The sequence below is a fragment of the Hydra viridissima genome, unplaced genomic scaffold (genome assembly GCF_058129835.1).
Source record: "Hydra viridissima isolate aposymbiotic clone 2 unplaced genomic scaffold, HvirCarnegie_v1 scaffold_1, whole genome shotgun sequence".
NCBI classification, from domain to species: domain Eukaryota; kingdom Metazoa; phylum Cnidaria; class Hydrozoa; order Anthoathecata; family Hydridae; genus Hydra; species Hydra viridissima.
Window position 1 is genome coordinate 25212064 of NW_028324300.1, and position 19976 is coordinate 25232039.

At 30.9% G+C, this 19976-nt stretch overlaps 1 protein-coding gene across 5 annotated transcripts in view; it reads left to right on the plus strand.

The window, feature by feature from the left end:
* LOC149894086 (NACHT, LRR and PYD domains-containing protein 14-like) overlaps positions 1-19770 on the plus strand; it is a 35697-nt gene extending 15927 nt beyond the window's left edge. For 4 of the 5 annotated variants that reach the window (XM_090070744.1, XM_090070721.1, XM_090070736.1 and 1 more), the window contains one exon: positions 929-3714. In XM_090070744.1, coding sequence (XP_089926870.1) covers positions 929-981 — 53 coding nt within the window. In that variant the 3' untranslated portion in view covers positions 982-3714. Of the gene's footprint in view, positions 1-928; positions 3715-12917; positions 12951-19146 lie in introns of those variants that run through there. The other variant, XM_090070718.1, reaches the window with a different exon arrangement.
* Positions 19771-19976: the final 206 nt, after the last annotated feature.

Consider the following 19976-nt stretch of genomic DNA (forward strand, 5'->3'; position numbering starts at 1 on the left):
TAATTATTATCTTTTTCTTTGATGTTCAATTTCATAGTGAATTAAAATTTCAAAATTTGAAGTTTTCAACACAATCTAACATTATGTTGATTAACTTCAAATGCAAATTGAAGTTGATCAATTTTAAGTTGAATTATGCTGAAAATTGGTTTTAATTCAAAGTTAATTTAATTTAATTATTATTATTTTATCAATGAGTTTAGTTAACTTAGCCTTATTACAGAAAGAATTAAATGTTATAAAAAAGAACATTTAATTTTTTCTATTATTTTGATTTTTAGTAAAATCATTTTTCTCGCAACAAATGACCCTCTGATAAAATTTTGTTTATTATCATAATTGTTACCATGTCCATCATTTTGTTTGAAAAATTTTACTGGTAAATGTTTGCTGTACTTAGATGAACCTTAAGAGATGATTTAAAAGCACAAATAGAAGTTACATAAACAGTGTAAGTAAGGTTAATGATAATGTAAAATAAACAGTTCAAATAAGGTTAATAATGATGTTATATCATAAATGGTTGCACTTCCTATAAGTTATTACTACATATGTAAACAACATATCAAACAGATTTCTGAAAAAAAATTAGTATCTGTTTATACAAAAAATGTTAAGTATAAAAAATTTAATATTTCAAATAGCCAAAATATGAAATTATGTCATTAAATTATAAAAAATTACCTCATATAAATACTCTTAGTTATTTATTAAAATAAATTTGCATTAGGAATCCATTTTAAACTATCTATGGATTTTCAACATAAATTTAAAACCACAAATTTTTTTTTCTTCTTTTGAGTACTGAAAAAAAAATTAAGTTATTATTTTATATTTACACTTAAAACAAATTCATTAAAATCAAAATGAAAATGTGTTTTTAGAAATGTAAAGTAAATATCTTAAGTAAATATTTTTGTTCTTTCAGAAAAATGTGAAGCACTGAAAAAGTTTTATCTTAAAACATGGAAAAATGGATGAAATTGAGCACTTAGTAAAAACTCCTGCTAAAGTTGAACTTTTAAATAAGTTCATTGAATTGACTGTAGTTGATGCAGATGAAGTGGAAAAAGTTACAGTAAGAATTGCTGAGCGAGAATTATTTCTTAAGAGACAAATGACCTATAAGCCTATTAAGTTTGATGAAGTGTTCTCAAAAGAACTATCTTTACTCTTGATATCTGGCATTGCTGGAATTGGAAAAACTTGTTTGCTCAGAAAGTGCTTACTTGACTGGGCCAATGGTACCTTATGGAAAAATGTGGATCTTGTTTTTTATCTTGAATGTAGAAAGTTAAATCAACATCAAAATATTAGTAACATAAATGAGCTGTTAAAAGTCTTCTATAAAGATCTATTTCAAGAGTGCAATGTTTGTGAACATTTTTCAATTTTGTTTGTGATAGATGGGTTGGATGAGTTTGCTCACATAGATGAATTAATAAAGAGTAATCCAATTAATCCAAGCAAGCAACCTATTGTTAATGTGTTATCAAAAGCATTGAATACTCAAAAATACAAATGTGTTGTTGCTGGAAGAATTGGAGCTATATCACAATACAAAGATAAAGTAATAGAATGTGCAGACAAGTTAACCATTCAAATAATGGGTTTTAATGAAAATGGAATTAATGAGTATGTTGAAAATATTGGTGAAAAAAAAGAGTGCATTAAAAATGCTCTTAGAGAGTCTTACTTTGCTAAAGCAATGGCATCTGTTCCTTTTTATTTATCAGCAATGTGTTCAATTATTGCTGCAAGTGATTTCTATTCTTTCAGCACTATGACTGAGTTATATTGCTCTATTTTTTTATACTTTTTTCAAAAACACATTTGCAAAACCAATGAAGCTGTTCATAAAATATTTCAAAATGAGAAACACAAGCAACATGTTTTAAGAGTTTGTAAAGTTGCTTGGGAGTTGTTCAATCAAGGTAAAGTTGTTTTCTCCCAAGAGGAAATGAAAGGTATTGTGAATGACTTTGATGAAGTTGAAAATGAACTTTTGGGTTTCATTGAACGAGTTGAATCACAACTGGGTTATCAATATCAGTTTGCTCACCTCACTTTAATGGAGTTTTGTGCTTCAGTTCATGCACACATTTATTTGAGTCCTAAGGAGATTATGCATAACAGAAAGTTGCATAGCTGTTTGCCTATGATCTGTGGACTAGCAAATGAAAATGAAAGATGTTTAGTGAGATTTCTTGCTAATTTGAAGAATTCAAATGAAGAAAGGATTTCATTGCTTAATGCTGTACTTGGTAAGTCCAATTAAAATGTTAAAGAAACCTTACACTTTGTTTGAGTTTTCATTATTAGCTTTTTATGGTTATAATGAGTTCTATATTTGTTTCCCTTAAATTTTCTTTAATTATAAAGAGCTTTTGTTTTATTTTGGTGTTTTATTTTTTTTTTTTTTATTTTAGCTGTTGTTTTTTTATCTGAATTTTTTAAATTAATTTTTTTAGTAAGTAATAGAATGATTAAGTAGTCAGTTATTTCCATCGAAATGCAGTTGGATATTAAAAAGCCATAAATGTTTTTTCTCAAAAAATTAGCTTGTTACTTGAGCTGATTTTTATAATCCTTTTAATATCCTTTTTAGCTTTGATATAACAAGAAATTTTACATATTACAAGTTTTTTGGAGGTTATCATATCCTTTTTTTTTCAGTTGATTGATAGTTTTTAACAGTCAGTCAACATATTTCAGCAATGTTAAAAAATTTGTTAATTTAAACGATACATATGTTAAAGATTTCTTTATATGTGAGATTTCTTGTATATTTGTTATATATGTTATATATTTGTTATATATGTGAGATTTCTTGTATATTTGTTTATAAGTGAGATTTCTTGCATATATTTCTTGTATTGATATAATAAGAAATCTCACATGTAAAAAAGTTTTTGTTTAATTCATGCATTTATTTATGATTATTTTATTTAATGAGTTTTTTAATATTACTTTTAAATATGTTGACTGACTTTGTTAAGTTAAAAAGATTAATCAGCTGAAAAAAAAAATAGCAAAGGAATGACGGCCACCAAAAACGTGTAATCTTTAATATACAAAATAGAATAATATTAGGTCAAACAATGTTTTAGAGGAGGATGATTCATTCAATATTTAAAAGATGTTTCTCATACATTATAAAATAAGCATAGGGGAAAATGTGTTTAAAAACTTTTGAAGTTTTATGTATTTTATGGGTATAGATTTTTGTTTCATGTAAACAAGGTTTGTAATGTAATCAGCAGTTTTAGATTCAAAGAAACTGAGTTGTGAAATTTTTTACTACAAAATTTTGATTTCAATATTTAAAAAGTTTTAATCTTTAATTTGAATTTAATGTAAAATTTTTAAATACTTTTATCTCCCTGCAGCTCAATATTTCTGGAAGAACCTCCAAAACATTTTTTATGTGGCATTTAAAATCATAAAGTAGCTCTAGAGGACTGACTTCATAGTTTTTCAGATTTAATTGAACTAATGAATTTAACCTATTACAACCTTTTAGTTAGTGACATCCTAAAAAAAACAATCGACCAACTAACTTCATGTGTTTAAACAATTTAAACAAAATTAATTTAAAAAAAAAGCAAAACCTGAGGTCATAACATCTGGAGACATATAATTCTATTTGTTAGGACAAAAAAAGTGAAAAATAATGTGATAAAGGAGAATAGGTACTAAGAAGAAAAAAGAAAAGAAGCAAAGACTGAACTAATTGAGTTTTATGAAATCCTTCATAGAAGTTTTAATGAAATTTTTTTTACTTCAGCATGAAAATTTGTTGATGTATTTACAAAGTTTAAAACGTTTTTTAATCAAATCAAAAGGTGCTTAAAAAAGATCTTTGTTGAGCTGTTATTTTTTTTAATTTTGGCGTAAAAATCAAAAATCGTAAAAATAAAAACCCTAAACTTATATAGGAAATTATTCTCCAGTACAGAAATATCTTTTAATATGTTGTTGTTTTTTTTTGGTGAAACTTTTAATAAAGAAACGCTTTTTCATGCACAATTTCAAACAATTTTTTTCTTAATGGAGGGAGAGAAGAAAGAGAGAAAGGGAATGAGATTTCCTGTCAAATAAATAATCTATTAAAATTCATAAACGTTTACTAATTTTCTGCAACGTAAATTTCATTAATCCAAGTTTCAAGCAAAACTTCTTTGAGAATCATTATCAGACTTATTAAGCTTTTAATAGACATTTTAAATGTTTAATGAAATATTTTAAATGGCAATTGAAATATTATTTTAAAAGTTTTTTTATACAAGTTTGCCATTTAATTTTTGGGTAATTTCGCATCAAATAACCCAAAATTTAGAAAAATTTGAACCATGGGTCCTCAAATTTTTTAAAAACTTCATTGGGTGTTGCATCTTAAAAAGAAAAGTTAACACATAAAATTTCAGCTAAAAATGTTGAGCAGTTGACAAGATACTGCAATCTTAATATTGACCTGGTTTCCCAAAATTACACAGTTTTTATAACGTTCTGAAAAAACATTTATCTTAAAAAAAATAAGAAATAAAAATAACAAAAGTATGAAAATAAAGATATTGTTTTTTTTTATTCTGAATTCAATAAATGTACTTAAAATGCTCAAATATAAAAGGAACATGCTTAAAAGTTAATATATATAAACCAACTTAGGGGCGCAATATCTCAAAACACCCTGTCAAATTATTTTTTTTTGCTGTTAATATTTTCAGCTGCTTATAATCTTACAAGGCACTAAAAATCTAACTGGAAAAACAACTGAAACATATGGAACTTTAATTTCAAAGATATATCAAATTTTCAATGAATTATTTTAAAAAACTTGCAAATAGAATTCTGTAAAATATTATATTTAGCTTATAGACTCTTTAAAAAAAAAAAAAAAAAAAAATTATATTTAAGGAAGTCTTAATTATATGACAACTTAGTTATTTGATCTTAACAACTGAAAAAAAAGATCCTGCTTTGCTTTTATATAAAAACTGAATAAGTGTGATATTGATGTGCATTTGTTTTTAAAATTTTGACAATTATATTTTGTAAAAGTTTATAATAACTAGTTTATTAAAATTCAGTTATGAAACAACATTTATTGGTAAATTTTATTTAAATTTTAACAAATTAACAATTTCATATATATATATATATATATATATATATATATGTAAATATATCTATAAAGAAAATTAACAATATCTATTAGTGTAAAAAATTATATAACAAAGGGATTCTGAAAAGGTTTGAATTATTTCTATATTAAAAAATTTTCCAATCTGTCCAAATTACATTTATTCACTGATGGTTGTGCAGGACAGTACAAAAGTTGTAAAATCTATGCCAAGTAGAGAGCGAATTTAGCCTTAAAGTTGAATGGAACTTTTTTGCCACATCCCACGGAAAGTCACCATGCGATGGGATTGGCGGTACTGTAAAAAGGTTAACTGCACAAGAAAGTTTAAAACGACCATACAGAAACCAAATTCTCACTATGATCAGAAGCTATGTATGAATTTTGTATTGAGAAAATCAAGGTTGTTAACTTCATTTACATAAAAAGATTGGACTTACAATTGCAATGTGAACAGCAAAAAGAAAGGTACACTGGTGTAACAACTCTACCTGGTACTCGTAGCTTTCATCAATTTATACATTTTGGAGATAACAGGGTTGGGGTAAAGATGTGTAATACAGACACTAATTATACAATAACCCACAATCTTAAAAAAAAACAAGATATATTTCAAGTTGATACTGTCACTTTAGGTTGTTATGTAGCTGTAGTCTGTGATGATAAATGGTGGATCGGCGTTGTAACTGAAACCAACCTAGAAGAGGTTGTTGCTAAATTTAAGTTTCTTCACCCAAATGGTCCATCAATCTGTTTTAACTGGCCTGAAAGATACGACTACTGTTTTATTCCCAACACCAGCATATCGAAAAAACTATCTGTTCCACAAGCTTGCTCTAGTTCCGGTAAAAACTATGTGTTTGAAAATGCTGAAATAGAGGAAGTACAAGTTAAATGGGAACAATATTGTAAACTATTACAAACACAGTCAAAATAACTTACATCTTCGATACCTTTAAAAATCTTGTATATTTAAGAAACTTTTTAAATTACGATTAACTTTATTTTATTTACAAATATTTTTTGGGAATTTCTTGAAAAAGTAATCCATCTTTGAAATTAAAGTTCCATATGTTTCAGTTGTTTTTCCAGTTAGATTTTTTGTGCCTTGTAAGATTATAAGCAGCTGAAAATATTAACAGCAAAAAAAAACAAAAATTGGCAGGGGCGTTTTGAGATATTGGGTCCCTAAGTTGGTTTATGTATATTAACTCTTAAGCATGTTCCTTTTATATTTGAGCATTTTAAATACATTTATTGAATTAAAAAGTTTAGTTTATTGCAGTGTTTTTGAAATAACATACCTTTTGTTTATTTCAAAGTTCATTTAGTCAAAAAAATGGGACAAAGTTGGAACATAATTGAACAAAAAAATAAAAACAAAAATAGAAATATTGTATGAAAATTTTAGATAATGGCATATTACCTTTTTTCTTCTCTCTTCTACTTGTATTTTGTGAATAAAGAAATGTAAAATCTATGATTAGATTTATATTACAGATATTACACACCATTATTACACACCAAACGAATTATGATTATGTTTTTCCCTTCAACTTAACAAAGTTATTGTTTTTGATTTCAAAGACAAAAAAAATATGTTTTGAACTGTAAAAGATGTTTTGACATCTAGATAGGGCTACCATAGTCCTGATTTTCATCAGGACTGTCCTGATTTGAAGGGTCTGTCCTGACTGTCCTGATCAGGTGCCAAAATGTCCTGATTTTAAAAAACCATAACAAAAAAGAAAAAAATATCATTTTGACAAAAACTAAAAAATAAAGCAAGCTTCAGCTGCTGTGGAAAGGGTGTTTTCAATGATGAACAATATTTGGTCTCCTGAAAGAGGTTCTTTGCTAGTTTCTACTGTGAAAAGTTTGCTTTTTTGTAAGTTAAATACTGATCTCAATTGCTCACAGTTCTATGAAAAGATAAAAAACGACCAGTTGTTCCTGAAGAAAGTACACTCTAGTGAAAAATATGACTGGTTTAAAAGCAAAGAAAAGAAATAATTTTTGTAGTCATTACAAAAATGTAATATAAAGCTGGTTTTTAATGTTGTATTTTTTGTCATTTTCACTTTTAGTGTGACGAGCTTTTGTCCTGATTTAGACTTTCTGCTTATTTATATTTGTCCTGATTTGACAGGTTAAAAAAAACATGATGTCCTGATTTTTCCAAAATTTCATATGGTAGCCCTACATCTAGATGTCAAAACATCTTTTACATAGATATATATCTATGTAAAACTATCTTTTGAGCAGTAAGAGATATCTCTTACTGCTCAAAAGATATATTTTTTTTTCAATGTGTTAAATTTTGCAAAACAGATGACAAGGTTAACTTCAAGTATTTTATTATATTTAGTATTTTTCAATTTTAATATTCAATAAAAAGCTTTTACTGCATGGTAAAAAATAGTTTTTCCCATGTTAAAGTTAATTTACGTTAAAGTTAACTTAGAAATAATACAATCAATGTCATCTCAACTTATTCGTTTGAAGTTACTAAAAATACTTTTGTGTCTTTTTTATTATTAAACTTCAAATTTCGATTTGTTTTTAAAAAATACTTTTAAAAAAAGGTTTTTAGAAGAATCAATGACTCTGCCACAGAGAAAATGTAAAAATGTTTATTTTTATGTTCTTGTATCGTTAACATCTTTTTTGATGTTTTTTTATTTTGCTCTAAATGTGAAATTTTTATTGCTTAAAATTTTTTATGTTTTTTTTTATGAGAAAATATAATACAGTGCAAGCGGTTCTTTTCGTATGAGCATATTTGAGGTGATTTGTAAGGTATAAATTGAACGCGAAATTTTTGTGGAAACAGTTTTTTAAATGAGTAAAAAGAACGATCTTAAAATTATAACGTTGTGCTGCTTGAGAGAAAACTACATGCTAACCGGGCAGTAGTGGAGTCATCTTTGAGATTTTCGGATGTCTTCGAAAAATATGATGGGACGTCCGATGCCGCAACTTGGCTGTAGCGAACCAAAGTGATTGCGAAGATGCAAGACGTTGACAGTAGTTTTTCCTGTCTTGTTGCAAAGCGATGCTTACACAGTCTACGACGGCTTGGGAGAAGAAGACAAGAAAGATGCGAATAAAATTGAGGATATTTTGCTGCAAGCCTTTTCTTTGGATGCCTACGCAGCATATGAATTGTTTACAAAGCGAAAGATGAGCGATGAGGAAAGAGTGGACGTTTATATGGCGGATCTGAAACGTTTGTCGTGTCTTGCGAAGTTGCCAGACGAGGCGGTGCTACTGGCGTTTATTGTTGGATTGCCGGAAGCAGTTTCTTCTATATTTAGAGCTGCGAAAGAAACAATTGAAGTGATGTTGCCGAAAGTAAGTGCCGCTTTGAATCGAAAGCGCGCGAACGAGTCAACTATAACCGCCGCCACCACCCGCCGCAACGTTGGGAGAACAGTCACCTGAGTCTATAGTATGCTATAACTGTCGAGGGTTAAATCACATCGCGATAAACAGCGCAGCCTCCAAGAGGAATGATCGGTGTTTCAAATGCGAAGAGATGGGACACGTTGCGGCAAAATGTACAAAGCAGCAGGAAAACGAGGAGGAGAGTGATTGGTGTGCGCTAGCTCGCTCTCGAATGCCCGTGGATTAAGCGCACTTGTTGTCATCCAAATCAAGGTGGATGGTAGAAACGCGAGAGCTATTGTCGATACCGGATTTAATTTGAAATTAGTTTCGAACGACCAACTGAAGCGATCAGGTGATGAAAACGTTACAACATTCGGAGGCAAAGATACTTTGGAACGGCAATGGTTTCACTTGAGGTTGGCAATGTCTTCGCGCGGGATCGGGTTCTAGTGGCAAGTTTCCGACCGTTTGGAGCAGATGTGATGCTTGGAATGAATTCAATACGATTGTTAGGAGGGCTTACCATTTTCCGTCAGGTAAAGCAAGGTTTGGGGGGACTGTTTGTGCGATGGCGAAAAAAGAAGAAAAAACACGACTTGAAATCAATAAATGGGACCACGAAGCGGTGTTCAATGGAGTGGACTTGCGTTGAACCACTGCCACTAATGCCAGTGGTTCAACGCAATAAAAACAAAGTTCGGCAGGTGCTAGACTGGAGAGAAACCAATAGGTTCATTGAGGCATTCACAAGAGATTAGGACGTCTGTGCTGAGAAGTTGAGGCAGTGGAGACAAATGGGTAACAACCCAACAATTATCGACCTGCAAAAAGCATATCTCCAGCTGAAAGCGGATGAGACACTATGGCCGTATCAAACGGTGATGTTTAAGAGCAAACGGTATTGTCTGACGCGACTTGGTTTTGACTTAATGTGGCACCGATGATCATGAAATCAGTACTCATCGCCATCGTTGCACAAGATGAAAAAGTGAAAAAAGGGACATCGACATACGTAGATGATATTTTTGTTGATGAGAATGTGTTTAACATGGAATACGTTAGAAAACATTTTTCCAAATATAGCTTGGAAAGTAAGGATGGCGAAAGGATTGATAGTAGTGGGACACGTGTGCTCGGATTGGGCGTGAAGAAAGTTGGCAACAAACTAATGTGGTCCAGAGGCAATCGGCTGGAGGAAATTCTGCTGACATTATCGAGGAGGACGGTTTTCTCCATTTGTGGGCAGTTTGTGAGTCACTTCCCAGTGTGCGGTTGGTTGCGTGTTGCTTGCAGCATTATTAAGCGGAAGGTGGTTTCTTTGGCAAATGGGTGGGATGATGAAATTCATGACGTAGGGGTCATGTGTGTGCTGGAAGAAGTGTTGAAGAGGGTGGGAGAAAATGACTCTGTTTGTAGAGAATGGGAAGTGCGTGGTGATGAGGGTAAAGTATGGGTTGATACTAGCTTTTTGGCATTAGGAGCTCTTGTCCGAATTGGAGGAGTGACTGTTAAAGATGCAATATGGCTGCGTAAAGACAGATCTGAAGTTCACATAAACATGGCAGAGCTGGACGCCGTGCTACGCGGTGTTAACATGGCTTTGGCTTGGAAGCTCAATAAACTCCAGTTGTTCACAGACTCTGTAACGTTTTTTCACTGGATTTCTGATGCTGTAACCGGAAATTCTAGACCGAGATCAAAGGCGTAACCTGAGATGCTCATATGGCGAAGAGTGAACTTGTTCTGGGAGTTGGTTGATGACAACATCTTGGAGGTCGACGTAAATCTGATATTGTCAAAAGACAACTTGGCCGGCTGATTAACTAGAATACCTAGTTGGTGGATGAGAATATTAAAACTTAACGACGTTACAAATTGTGCCAGACTGGCGTTGATGGATAGAGATTCAATTTTGGAAATACACAAGCGGACTGGACACTTTGGAGTCAGAAGAACTTTGCACTTCGTTCGGAAGAAGTTCCCGACTGCAACAAAGGAAGATTTACAAAAAGTGATTCGGGAGTGCGAACCAAGCCAATCGATAGATCCGGCACCCGTTGCGTGGACGCACCGGAATTTAGACATCAACGAAAATTGGAAAAGATTAAGCATGGGTATCACTTATTGCAGTGGGGAAAGTTATTTGAGCTTGATCGACTGTGGGCCTTCAAGATTCGCACTCTGGTGTCAGCTGCCACGCTCGCAGGGAAGCATCGCAGTAATTCGGCAGTTGCAGTCCATCTTTTGCGAAAGGGAAGCACCAGAAGAAATATTGACGGACAATGGCACTGCATTTAAAAGTGAATAGACTAGAAAATTTCTTGGAAGTTGGAGTGTGTGTTTGAAGCTTAGAGGCGCTTACTGTCCTTTGGGGAATGGCATCATTGAAAGAAACCACCGAACTGTCAAGAGAGTGACAGAGCGATCAAATATTTCCATATCGTAGGCTATTTATAGGTACAACGTCTCAATTGGCAAAGAGAGAGCAAGTCCGATGAGTAAACTGCATGTCTATACCGAAAGGATCAAAGGATTGGACGAAAAGGCCGAGCTGTCAACGAATGTGCCTGAAAACTCACAAGTTGGCAAAAGTGTGTGGCTGAAGCCACCCGAGGCGCGATGCGTGACGAAATGGCGTCCAGGTACCATCCTTGCTTTATTCAAGTAACCATCCTTGCTTTATCCATTACTCGGGATGTGTCGGAAAAAGTGGTCGATGCCGCGCCACCTAAAAAACATCAGACCGAGAAGCGGAACGCAGCAAACTCGAATAAACAAAGTGACATATGTAGAAATAGAAGTTGGGAATAATAGTGCAAGTTGTGGCGAAAATATGGAGACCACGCCGGCAAGCAAGGACATGAATCATCTGGAGACTGGCGACGACGTCCGGTAAACCGAAGTTCCCCTGCGGAGGAGCAATCGAGAACGATGGATGCCTCTTAGATACCCTCAAGGTTGTTTCTCTTGATTGTGATCCCTGAAGATCAAGGAGGAGTGTAGTTAAATTGCGTGGGAGAAATTATGTACGGCGGATTTGATTGATGTAGTTTCTTTGAGAAAATATAAATAAAGTATAAGCGGTTTTTTTTCTATGAGCATATTTGAGGTGAATTTGTAAGGTATAAATTGAACGCGAAATTTTTGTAGAAACAGTTTTTTAAATAAGTAAAAAGAAAGATCTTAAAACTATAGCGTTGTGCTGCTTGCGAGAAAACTACAGTAAATTTTATAAAAGTAAATTTTTTTAAGTTAATTTTTAGGTAACTCTCACTTTATACAACTGTTGAAAACATTAAGAATCTAAAAAAAAATTTCATCAATATTTTTCAATGTTAAATTATTATTTTTATAAACGTTTTTTGTAGTTAAAAATAATTTACAAGAAAGCAAATTTTTTTATCCTATAATATTTTAAAAAAATTAATTTTGCTCTGTAGGATAGATGTTATTCTGTCATCGTGTTTTTTTTATTGAACTCCAGAATAAACAGCCAAAAGTTTTTGTAAAAACTTAACAACAAAAAAAAGCAAAGGTTTCGTGAAGTGAAATATTTTCAGTGGTAATTTACAAAATGTAAATAATTTATCCTCCTTTAAAATAACAATTCTCTAGATATTAATGATAAATTAAATCACTTGGTAATAAGACATTTTTAAAAAAAACATATTGACCAGCATATGCAACAAATGTTCCTTTAAAAAAATTTCAGACATGAACATAGCATATATATCTGTTAATTATATTTATATGCCTAACATTTTAAAAATGGAAGGTATCTGTTTTTTGCTTCAAGATTCTTTAATATATGTCAAAATGAATAAATAATAAAAAATATTAATTTTTAAAAAAAGATTAATTTAATGTTTTTTTTCTGACCTTAGAAAAACATCAATTTTGACTTTTCAAGATCATAAGACCATAACATAATTAAAGCTTGGAAAAAAATTTGGATTCCTCTTTACTAGGGAATTAGTATTGATATGAATATGATGTATAATATTATTCCTTTTGATCTTTATTTGGAAAAAGATTTACATAAGCGTATCAGGCAGGAGGCGTTTTAATGTTTTGTAGTTTCTTTGCAATTTTATTGCTTTTGACCATAACAAAAACACCAACTTTGACTTTTCAACATGGATTTAAGACAATAACATGATTAAAATATGGAAAAAAAAAAGTTCATTCCTTTTCACTAGAGAATGAGTATTGATTGCTTATGCCAAAAGAATATCTTTTTAGAAATTTTACTTTTTTGAAATTTTGCTGAGCCACATGATAAACGATTTAAATTTATTTCCACTTCCTTTTATTTGTTTTCATTCCACATTAAGTAAGTTTTTTCTATAATAAAGTTTCATACATCATGCTTTTTTTATTTTAGGTTTGGTACCAAATAAAGTTAGTGCGTTTACAGGTAAGAATTATTTATTACTTTAATTTGTTTAGGGAAAATTTTACAATCAATGCTTTGAAAATGTGATTGCTTTATTTTCGAGAACATTTCATCGGTTCGTTCCCACGCCACAAATTTAAAATAATTGATAAATTTGGCTACTTTTCTTCTTTCATTTGCAAAATACCATTGAGCATTTCTAGCTAAAAATGATCTTTTTTCTATAAAAACACGGGAAGAAACTCTTTTAAATGAAGTTTCAATAGCTGAAAGAAAATAATGAAGATTTTTATGACATGAGTTTTTTCGGTCTGTTTTGCTAAGAAAATGACTCTTATTACTTTCAGTATATTGTAAAGATTCAGTATTTTACTAATTGTAGTGTAAATGATGTTATTATCAGTTGCGTTTGTTATCTAGTTAGATGCATTGAAGTTTGACTCAAAAAGAGTTGATTTTATGCTTTTACTGATCCATTGAAATTCTTCGTTAAAATTAGTTTTTGGTGTGACAAAAGCCCATCAGCAGAATTTGAAAAATAGAATCATTTACACTTGTATTTTACTTTACTATCTTTCGAAAATCAACTTCGGTCGGGCTAATCAGTATATGAACTCTAGAGGGCAATAAATCCAAAATAATCCAAATAAATCCAAATAATTGTTTAGACAATAAATTGTCTAAACAAATCTCTCTCTAAAACACCCCTCCCCCACCTAACTCATCCTCATCTTTAAAGCTTTTCGTTTATGTCTCTTTTCAGCTTTTTATGTCTTTTTTTATCTTCTTTATATCAGGAGAGGGGAAAAAAAAAGAAAATCAACTTAGAAATATCTATTTTTTTAATAATAAATCCTTCCATTTATTTTTCGGTACTTACTTTTGGGTTATTAAAAACCCACATAAGATTAAAAAACAAGAGAAACATTGCAGCCCCTTTAATCAAATGTTGTACCCTCCTAACCCTGTTCTTGATTAAACTGAAACATTCTTAAGGCATAAGGCTGAAGCCCAGCATTTTCCTAACCATCAAGATTTACAGTAGCGTGCTGAAGTTTATAAACTAGTTTTTTAAAGTTTTTTCGTCATAACTTTTTGACTTATGACTGAAACTTGAATGAAATTTTCGAAAAATGTTCCTATAATGTGATTATATAGTAAAATTTACTCAAAAAAAATTATAACCTGTAATGGAAGGTAGAAATTCAAATTTTATTGAAAACGTAATAGTGCTAAAGTTTATAAACAGTTCCATGCCCATTAAGAAAATCAAACTTTCATTAAGAAAAATATATTTATTTAAAAATTAATTTACTGGAGATAATATTTACGTAAATTATTTAACGTAAATTTAATTTTAAAAATAATTGGAAAGACTAAAGAATGCTGAAGAGTAGAAGATTCCTTATAAGCAAGTTTCTGAGCTTTTTGATGTAGCTAGATCAACAATTAGCGTACTTGTTATGAGATATAGAGACCAAAAGACACATGAAAACAAGCATCGTCTAGGTAGGCCAAAGATAACTGCAAAACTTTGGTAAGAAAATTAAAACAAGATCCCCGCAAAAGTGCTGTCGAAATAAATAGCATTTTGAGCAAGAATTATGTTGTTAAGTGCAGCGTACATTATGTTGTTAAGTGCGGCGATACTACAAAACATCGCACAATGGTCCTTTCCGGCATTCTATGTTTGCAAAAGTATTACACCACAATATAAGGGACAGAAAATTCGTATGCAGGTAAAAAATTGTTGTATATGTAATATACAAGAATGACCTTGGTTAGTTATGGAAGTAAAGATAGTAATTTCATGGCAATTTTCGTAAGTAGGGTGCACTTTTACTGTCTTCAGGTAATAGGACTAAAACTTGGAATTCCCTAAGTGCCGTGGTTTCAAAATTCTACAGTTATTTTCTTAGAAATGAAATCTGTCTACATCTGGCAAAACACTTATATTTCTTAAATTGTCTTTATTTGTCAAGAACTGTAGTTTTAGTATTTATTCTATATTTTGTTAGATTTTAAAATTAAAAAATTTTATTTTTCTGGGGAGTAATTTTAAATCAAACCAATTTTAGTTTTGTTTTTCTAAATTACCAGTATGTAAAAAAAACGCCTAAACCAGAATCCTGAAAATATAAATGTAACAACTTGTTTGCAAAGTAGGTATTAAATTTAATGTTTAAAAAATAGAAAACACTGCAACCAAATTTTTTCTATATTTTATTGCATTCTTATAACATGTGAAAACAATTTTTGCCTACAACTCTTCAGCTTCTCTTAGCAAGGCTAAAACTGATTAAAGGGTCAGAAGAGATTAAAGGGTCAGAGCTTATAAGAAGTAGATGTAACATGTCTTCCACATTTTCTTTTCTGGAAAATTTTCTTGCATGGAACTCTATGTAATTCTGAATGTCTTTATTTTTTTGCTCCTGAGCCTCTTCAGACAGTGTACCAATTGGTAGGATGGCTTCTTTTATAATGAGGCTTCCAGGCATTAAAACTTTGTGTACACTTTGCGATATGTAGTACCAAGAGTATTCTTGAATGTACAAATCAGCAGTTTGCATGGTAAAATTTTCAAAAGTTGGTATATATATTGCAAATTCCGAGCTAATGGTACGGAGAATCGTACCTAATCTTTCTCTGTCCCTGTCCAGCTCTGCTGTCATTTTTATGGGAGCCTTACTTTCAGTGAAAATACGTTTTTTTAATTTGGTAGCTCTTCTTGGTGAATTGGTAGGTGATGAAACCATATGAATAACTTTTGCAGCATCCCTTTTACCCTCATGCCTTAATTTAATTCGTGTAGCAAGAGAAAGCTCATCAGCTGTCCTCCCTTCAATGAGATCTTTCACTCTCCTAGTTTTCGCGGAATGACTGCATTCTCCGAAATGTTTTTTTTTGACATTCTGTGTTTTCTGTCTTTTCACCTTCCTCTAAGCACTGAAAACTACAAAATCACTATCCAACCAGTCTTTGTTGTGGTGTAAAAATTTGTCAACTGAGCGACATCGTTGTTTTATATTTTTGGCAAATTCGCCACACCTATTTTTTAATTGTTTTTCAAAACTCACTTTAGGCCCTTCTTTAGTGTCACTATTATTAAAGTTAATGGTTTCTTCAACAAATTTCATCACTGCATTAAAATTTCTTTCTTTCTGCCATAATTAAAAAATGTCTCGTTTTCTCACACTACACGCCATCGAACCTACAAAAATTTTAAAAAAATAGAAAGAGCATGTTCGAGCACACAAGAGTAACTTTTTCTGAGAGATGAATAAAGTAACAATAAAAAAATATTTTAGCAACAATTTCGAACAATCCCAAAAGTTCTACTCTATTAAAATCTTTACAAATTCTTATTTTAGTGCTAATCTATCATCATCTTTACAATCAAATTATTTTTTCATCAACAAAGATACAACTATTGTTTTATAATATTGTAAATATATACCTGTTCGCTCGAGTTCCATTTCAAAAAAATATTAAAATAACAGTTTTAGGAACACTTAAATTCACTTTGAAAGGGCGCTGGTAAATTGCCTGAAACTACTGAGCGTATGCTCGGTAAAGAAGTACAACTTTCGGGTTCAATTGTTCACTTCGAGGTGGGAGTTGAGTTCTAAGAACAATTTATTTTGTTTACCTGGTTATCTAGGTATTCAATGAGTGTCATTACAATCGATTATTTGAAGATGAATTTTATACCTTTTGCAACCATAGATTATGAAAAAGGACCACCGTGGGTCGCTTGCATCAACATAATTTGTCCTACCAAGAAAACATTAACATCAAATTATTGCTTATTAATATTCTTAAATATTATTTTATATTAATATTATATTTATATTGCATTAATATTATTAAATAGTTGCTCATTTGACTTCAAAAGTCTTATTAGTGACGAATCAAAGTTTGGAATGTTTGGTAGCAATGATATCAAGTACATAAGATGTCTGAAAGGTGAAAGATTTGCTCCTAAGTATCAAATGCCAACAATTAAACATGGTGGTGACATTATAATGGTTTAGGGATCTTTCAGTCGTGATTCTATTGATCCAATTCATCGCATCAAAGGATTAATGGGTCAGAATGTATAACTTAGATATAAACAAGAATGTGGTTGCCACATGGAAAGGGCAAAAGGCCTCGTGGTTGAATTCTCCAGCAAGGCAACGATTCTCCAGAAAGCACCGTACAAATTCTATATAATATTTTTTCAATTTGAAAAAAACTTCAATTTTGGACAGGTCTTCTCAAAACCCAGATTGAAATCGAATAGAACATCTTTAGGAACATTTTGATTCGACTTGATCCTCTTGGATTGTTGGGAAAATATCCCCATAAATCTTCTTATCAACTTGGTCGACTCTATACCTTGTTGTTGTCAAGCAATATTAAATCTATAGGCTAACAAAGTACTGATGTGCTGTGATGAAAACATGTGGAGGAATTAGAAATTATCTCTTTTTTGAATTTTTTTTATTTGTTTATAAACTTTTGCACGATTATCTCTTCAATAAAGTTTGAATTTCTTCCTTCCATTACAAGTTATCTTTTTTTTTTTGAGTAAATTATGCAATGTAATCATATTGCAGAAACAATTGTTTAAAAATTTCATTCATGTAAAGTCAAAAAGTTATGACGAAAAAACATGAAAAATTTAGCTGGTAATATAAACTTTTGCACGCTACTGTCAGTAAAACGTAAACTAAATAACATAAAGGATCAAAACAAGCATTAAAAAACATATAGCCTTTTTTAAACTGGAACAAAGCGAATATATGAAGTTACTAACTTATTCATCACTAAAATGACTAAAGCAGTTCAAGACTGATCATCCGCAGCACTTTTGAGTTCATCTTGATTGGTGAACGAAAGCAAATGCTAAGTATAAAATGTTGCTATGAAAAGATAGCTGATGTTGACTTTATAAAGTTATAAAAACAAATTGTGATAGTAAAATCGCTATTGCAACCGTGACAACGCTTTAATTGCTGCATTCACCTCGGCTTTTAGTTCTTAAAGTATTAGCTACGAAAAATACTCGATTAACGATCATTTCTAACAGAAAGTACTAATTGAAAAAGGATATTGAATTAAAGTTTATAGATAAGGTAGTGGCTCCTTCTCTTATTATTTATTTACTTGGTTGCAAGAATAACAGCGATAAGCTTTCTTTAAGCGGTTGTTAGTAGGCGTTGTTTTTTGGAATGTCTGACAGCATGGTTTTTTAACATTTTTGCGAGTTGTTTAATTCAAATCTTATAAAAGCCAGAAGGAAATGAAACCTTAGGTAACAAAACAACCTGGTAACAGCGCAATAAATGTAGCGGACTAAAACAGTTTGCACTCTACGAAAATTGACTCGTTCGGTTACACCTTATTTGTATATCAAGAAACTCCATTCTTTATGTACTTCCTTGGTTTATACTCTATCATCAAGACACTATTCCCCTCCCAAATTCTATAGGCCTTCAAAACCTGACATAATGTATTTTTTTATCCTAAAGAAATAGAAATTGATAAAATCATTTAAATTGATGTAAAACAGGCTTTAATACTATACTTTATATTAATGGTAATGAGATAAAGCACACCCAGTAGAACTAAGTAGCTCATTAATTACTGACTTGCATGTTTTACTTGTCATTTAACTCACTATTGGTTAGTTTTTTGAGGTCACCAACTTCTAATTTTTGCCAATAAAAACAAAAGAAATATTAGGGGTGTAGCTGTAAAGAGCTGAAAGTCTTTACAACCACATACTTTAGCACTATTAGGTTTTCAATAAAATCTTTTGATATTTCTTGATCTTTTGTAGCAGCAGCAGCGTGACAGTCCCCCATTTCAACGCATTGTAAATTTTTTTTATGTTTCAGAGAATACTTTTAATCCCCCATTTCAACGCATTGTAAATTTCAATAAATATTTTAATTTTAAATTTCGTAAATTATTTATTTGTTTAATTAGCATTTCATAAATAAAAACTGTTTTGATCTTTTTTTAAAAGAAAATAATATTCGTTTTATATTTATTAATAAACGGATATTAAACACAATATCGTGTTTTCAAACTTTCAAAAATTTAAAAACACAATATCGTGTTTTCAAATTTTTGAAAGTTTTGAAAGTTTGATTTTTTTGAATAATTGTTGTTGCAAATAAATAAATGTTAATAATAATGTTAATATATTATTATTCTCCTTCTTCAGATAAATACAAGATGTTCATGGAATGCTTTTTCGAAGCGCAGGCGTCGGTTACCGAAGATATGAAAAGATCAATCGATGAACGAAAGTGGGATATTGTTATAAGTGATGTAAAGACTGCTCATGAAGTTTCACATGAAAAATATTTCATGGAGAAGTTTCATCAAAAATTGCAACTTTTACAGGTTGAGAAAAAGATTTTATCAGAGGATGAGAAAAAACTTATTATTTTATGTTCGACCAACGTTCGTCGTGTCGACTTATTTCATCCAGTGGAGATCGATGAATGGACACCGAAACATAAAATTGAATGGTTGGGGATAGACATCAGTCGTACTTTCATATCAAAGAACGAGTTCGAAGGTTTCGTCCTCCCGTGGATTCGACTCGCTGAGAAATTACGTCTTGAACTTCATTACGACACGAATTTCATCGATGACTTTAGTGAATGGCTTCGTGATTCGAACATCAAGCGGTTGATGATCAGGTACCGCGGTAAAGATGTTTATAACATCGAAGAGTTAAAAGTAAGAAACACGAGAAAATGTTTAATATATTAAATAAAAAGTAAATACAAATGTAAATATTTAAAAGGTAAATGTAATACAAGAAAGTTTGGCGCTACTCGACTTATGCACCCCCTTTTTTTATGATTGATTATTATAAAGAATTTTAAGTGGTTAAGAATCGTAAAAAAACATGGGTCTCAAAATCAACGGAAGTGCTCTAAGCTGAAGTTGAAAGTACAAAATTATACGACAAATCCCTAATATTCGCTATCTTGAATAATGATTTATTTTGGTCAAAAAGTTCTCTTTTAAAAGTATTTACAA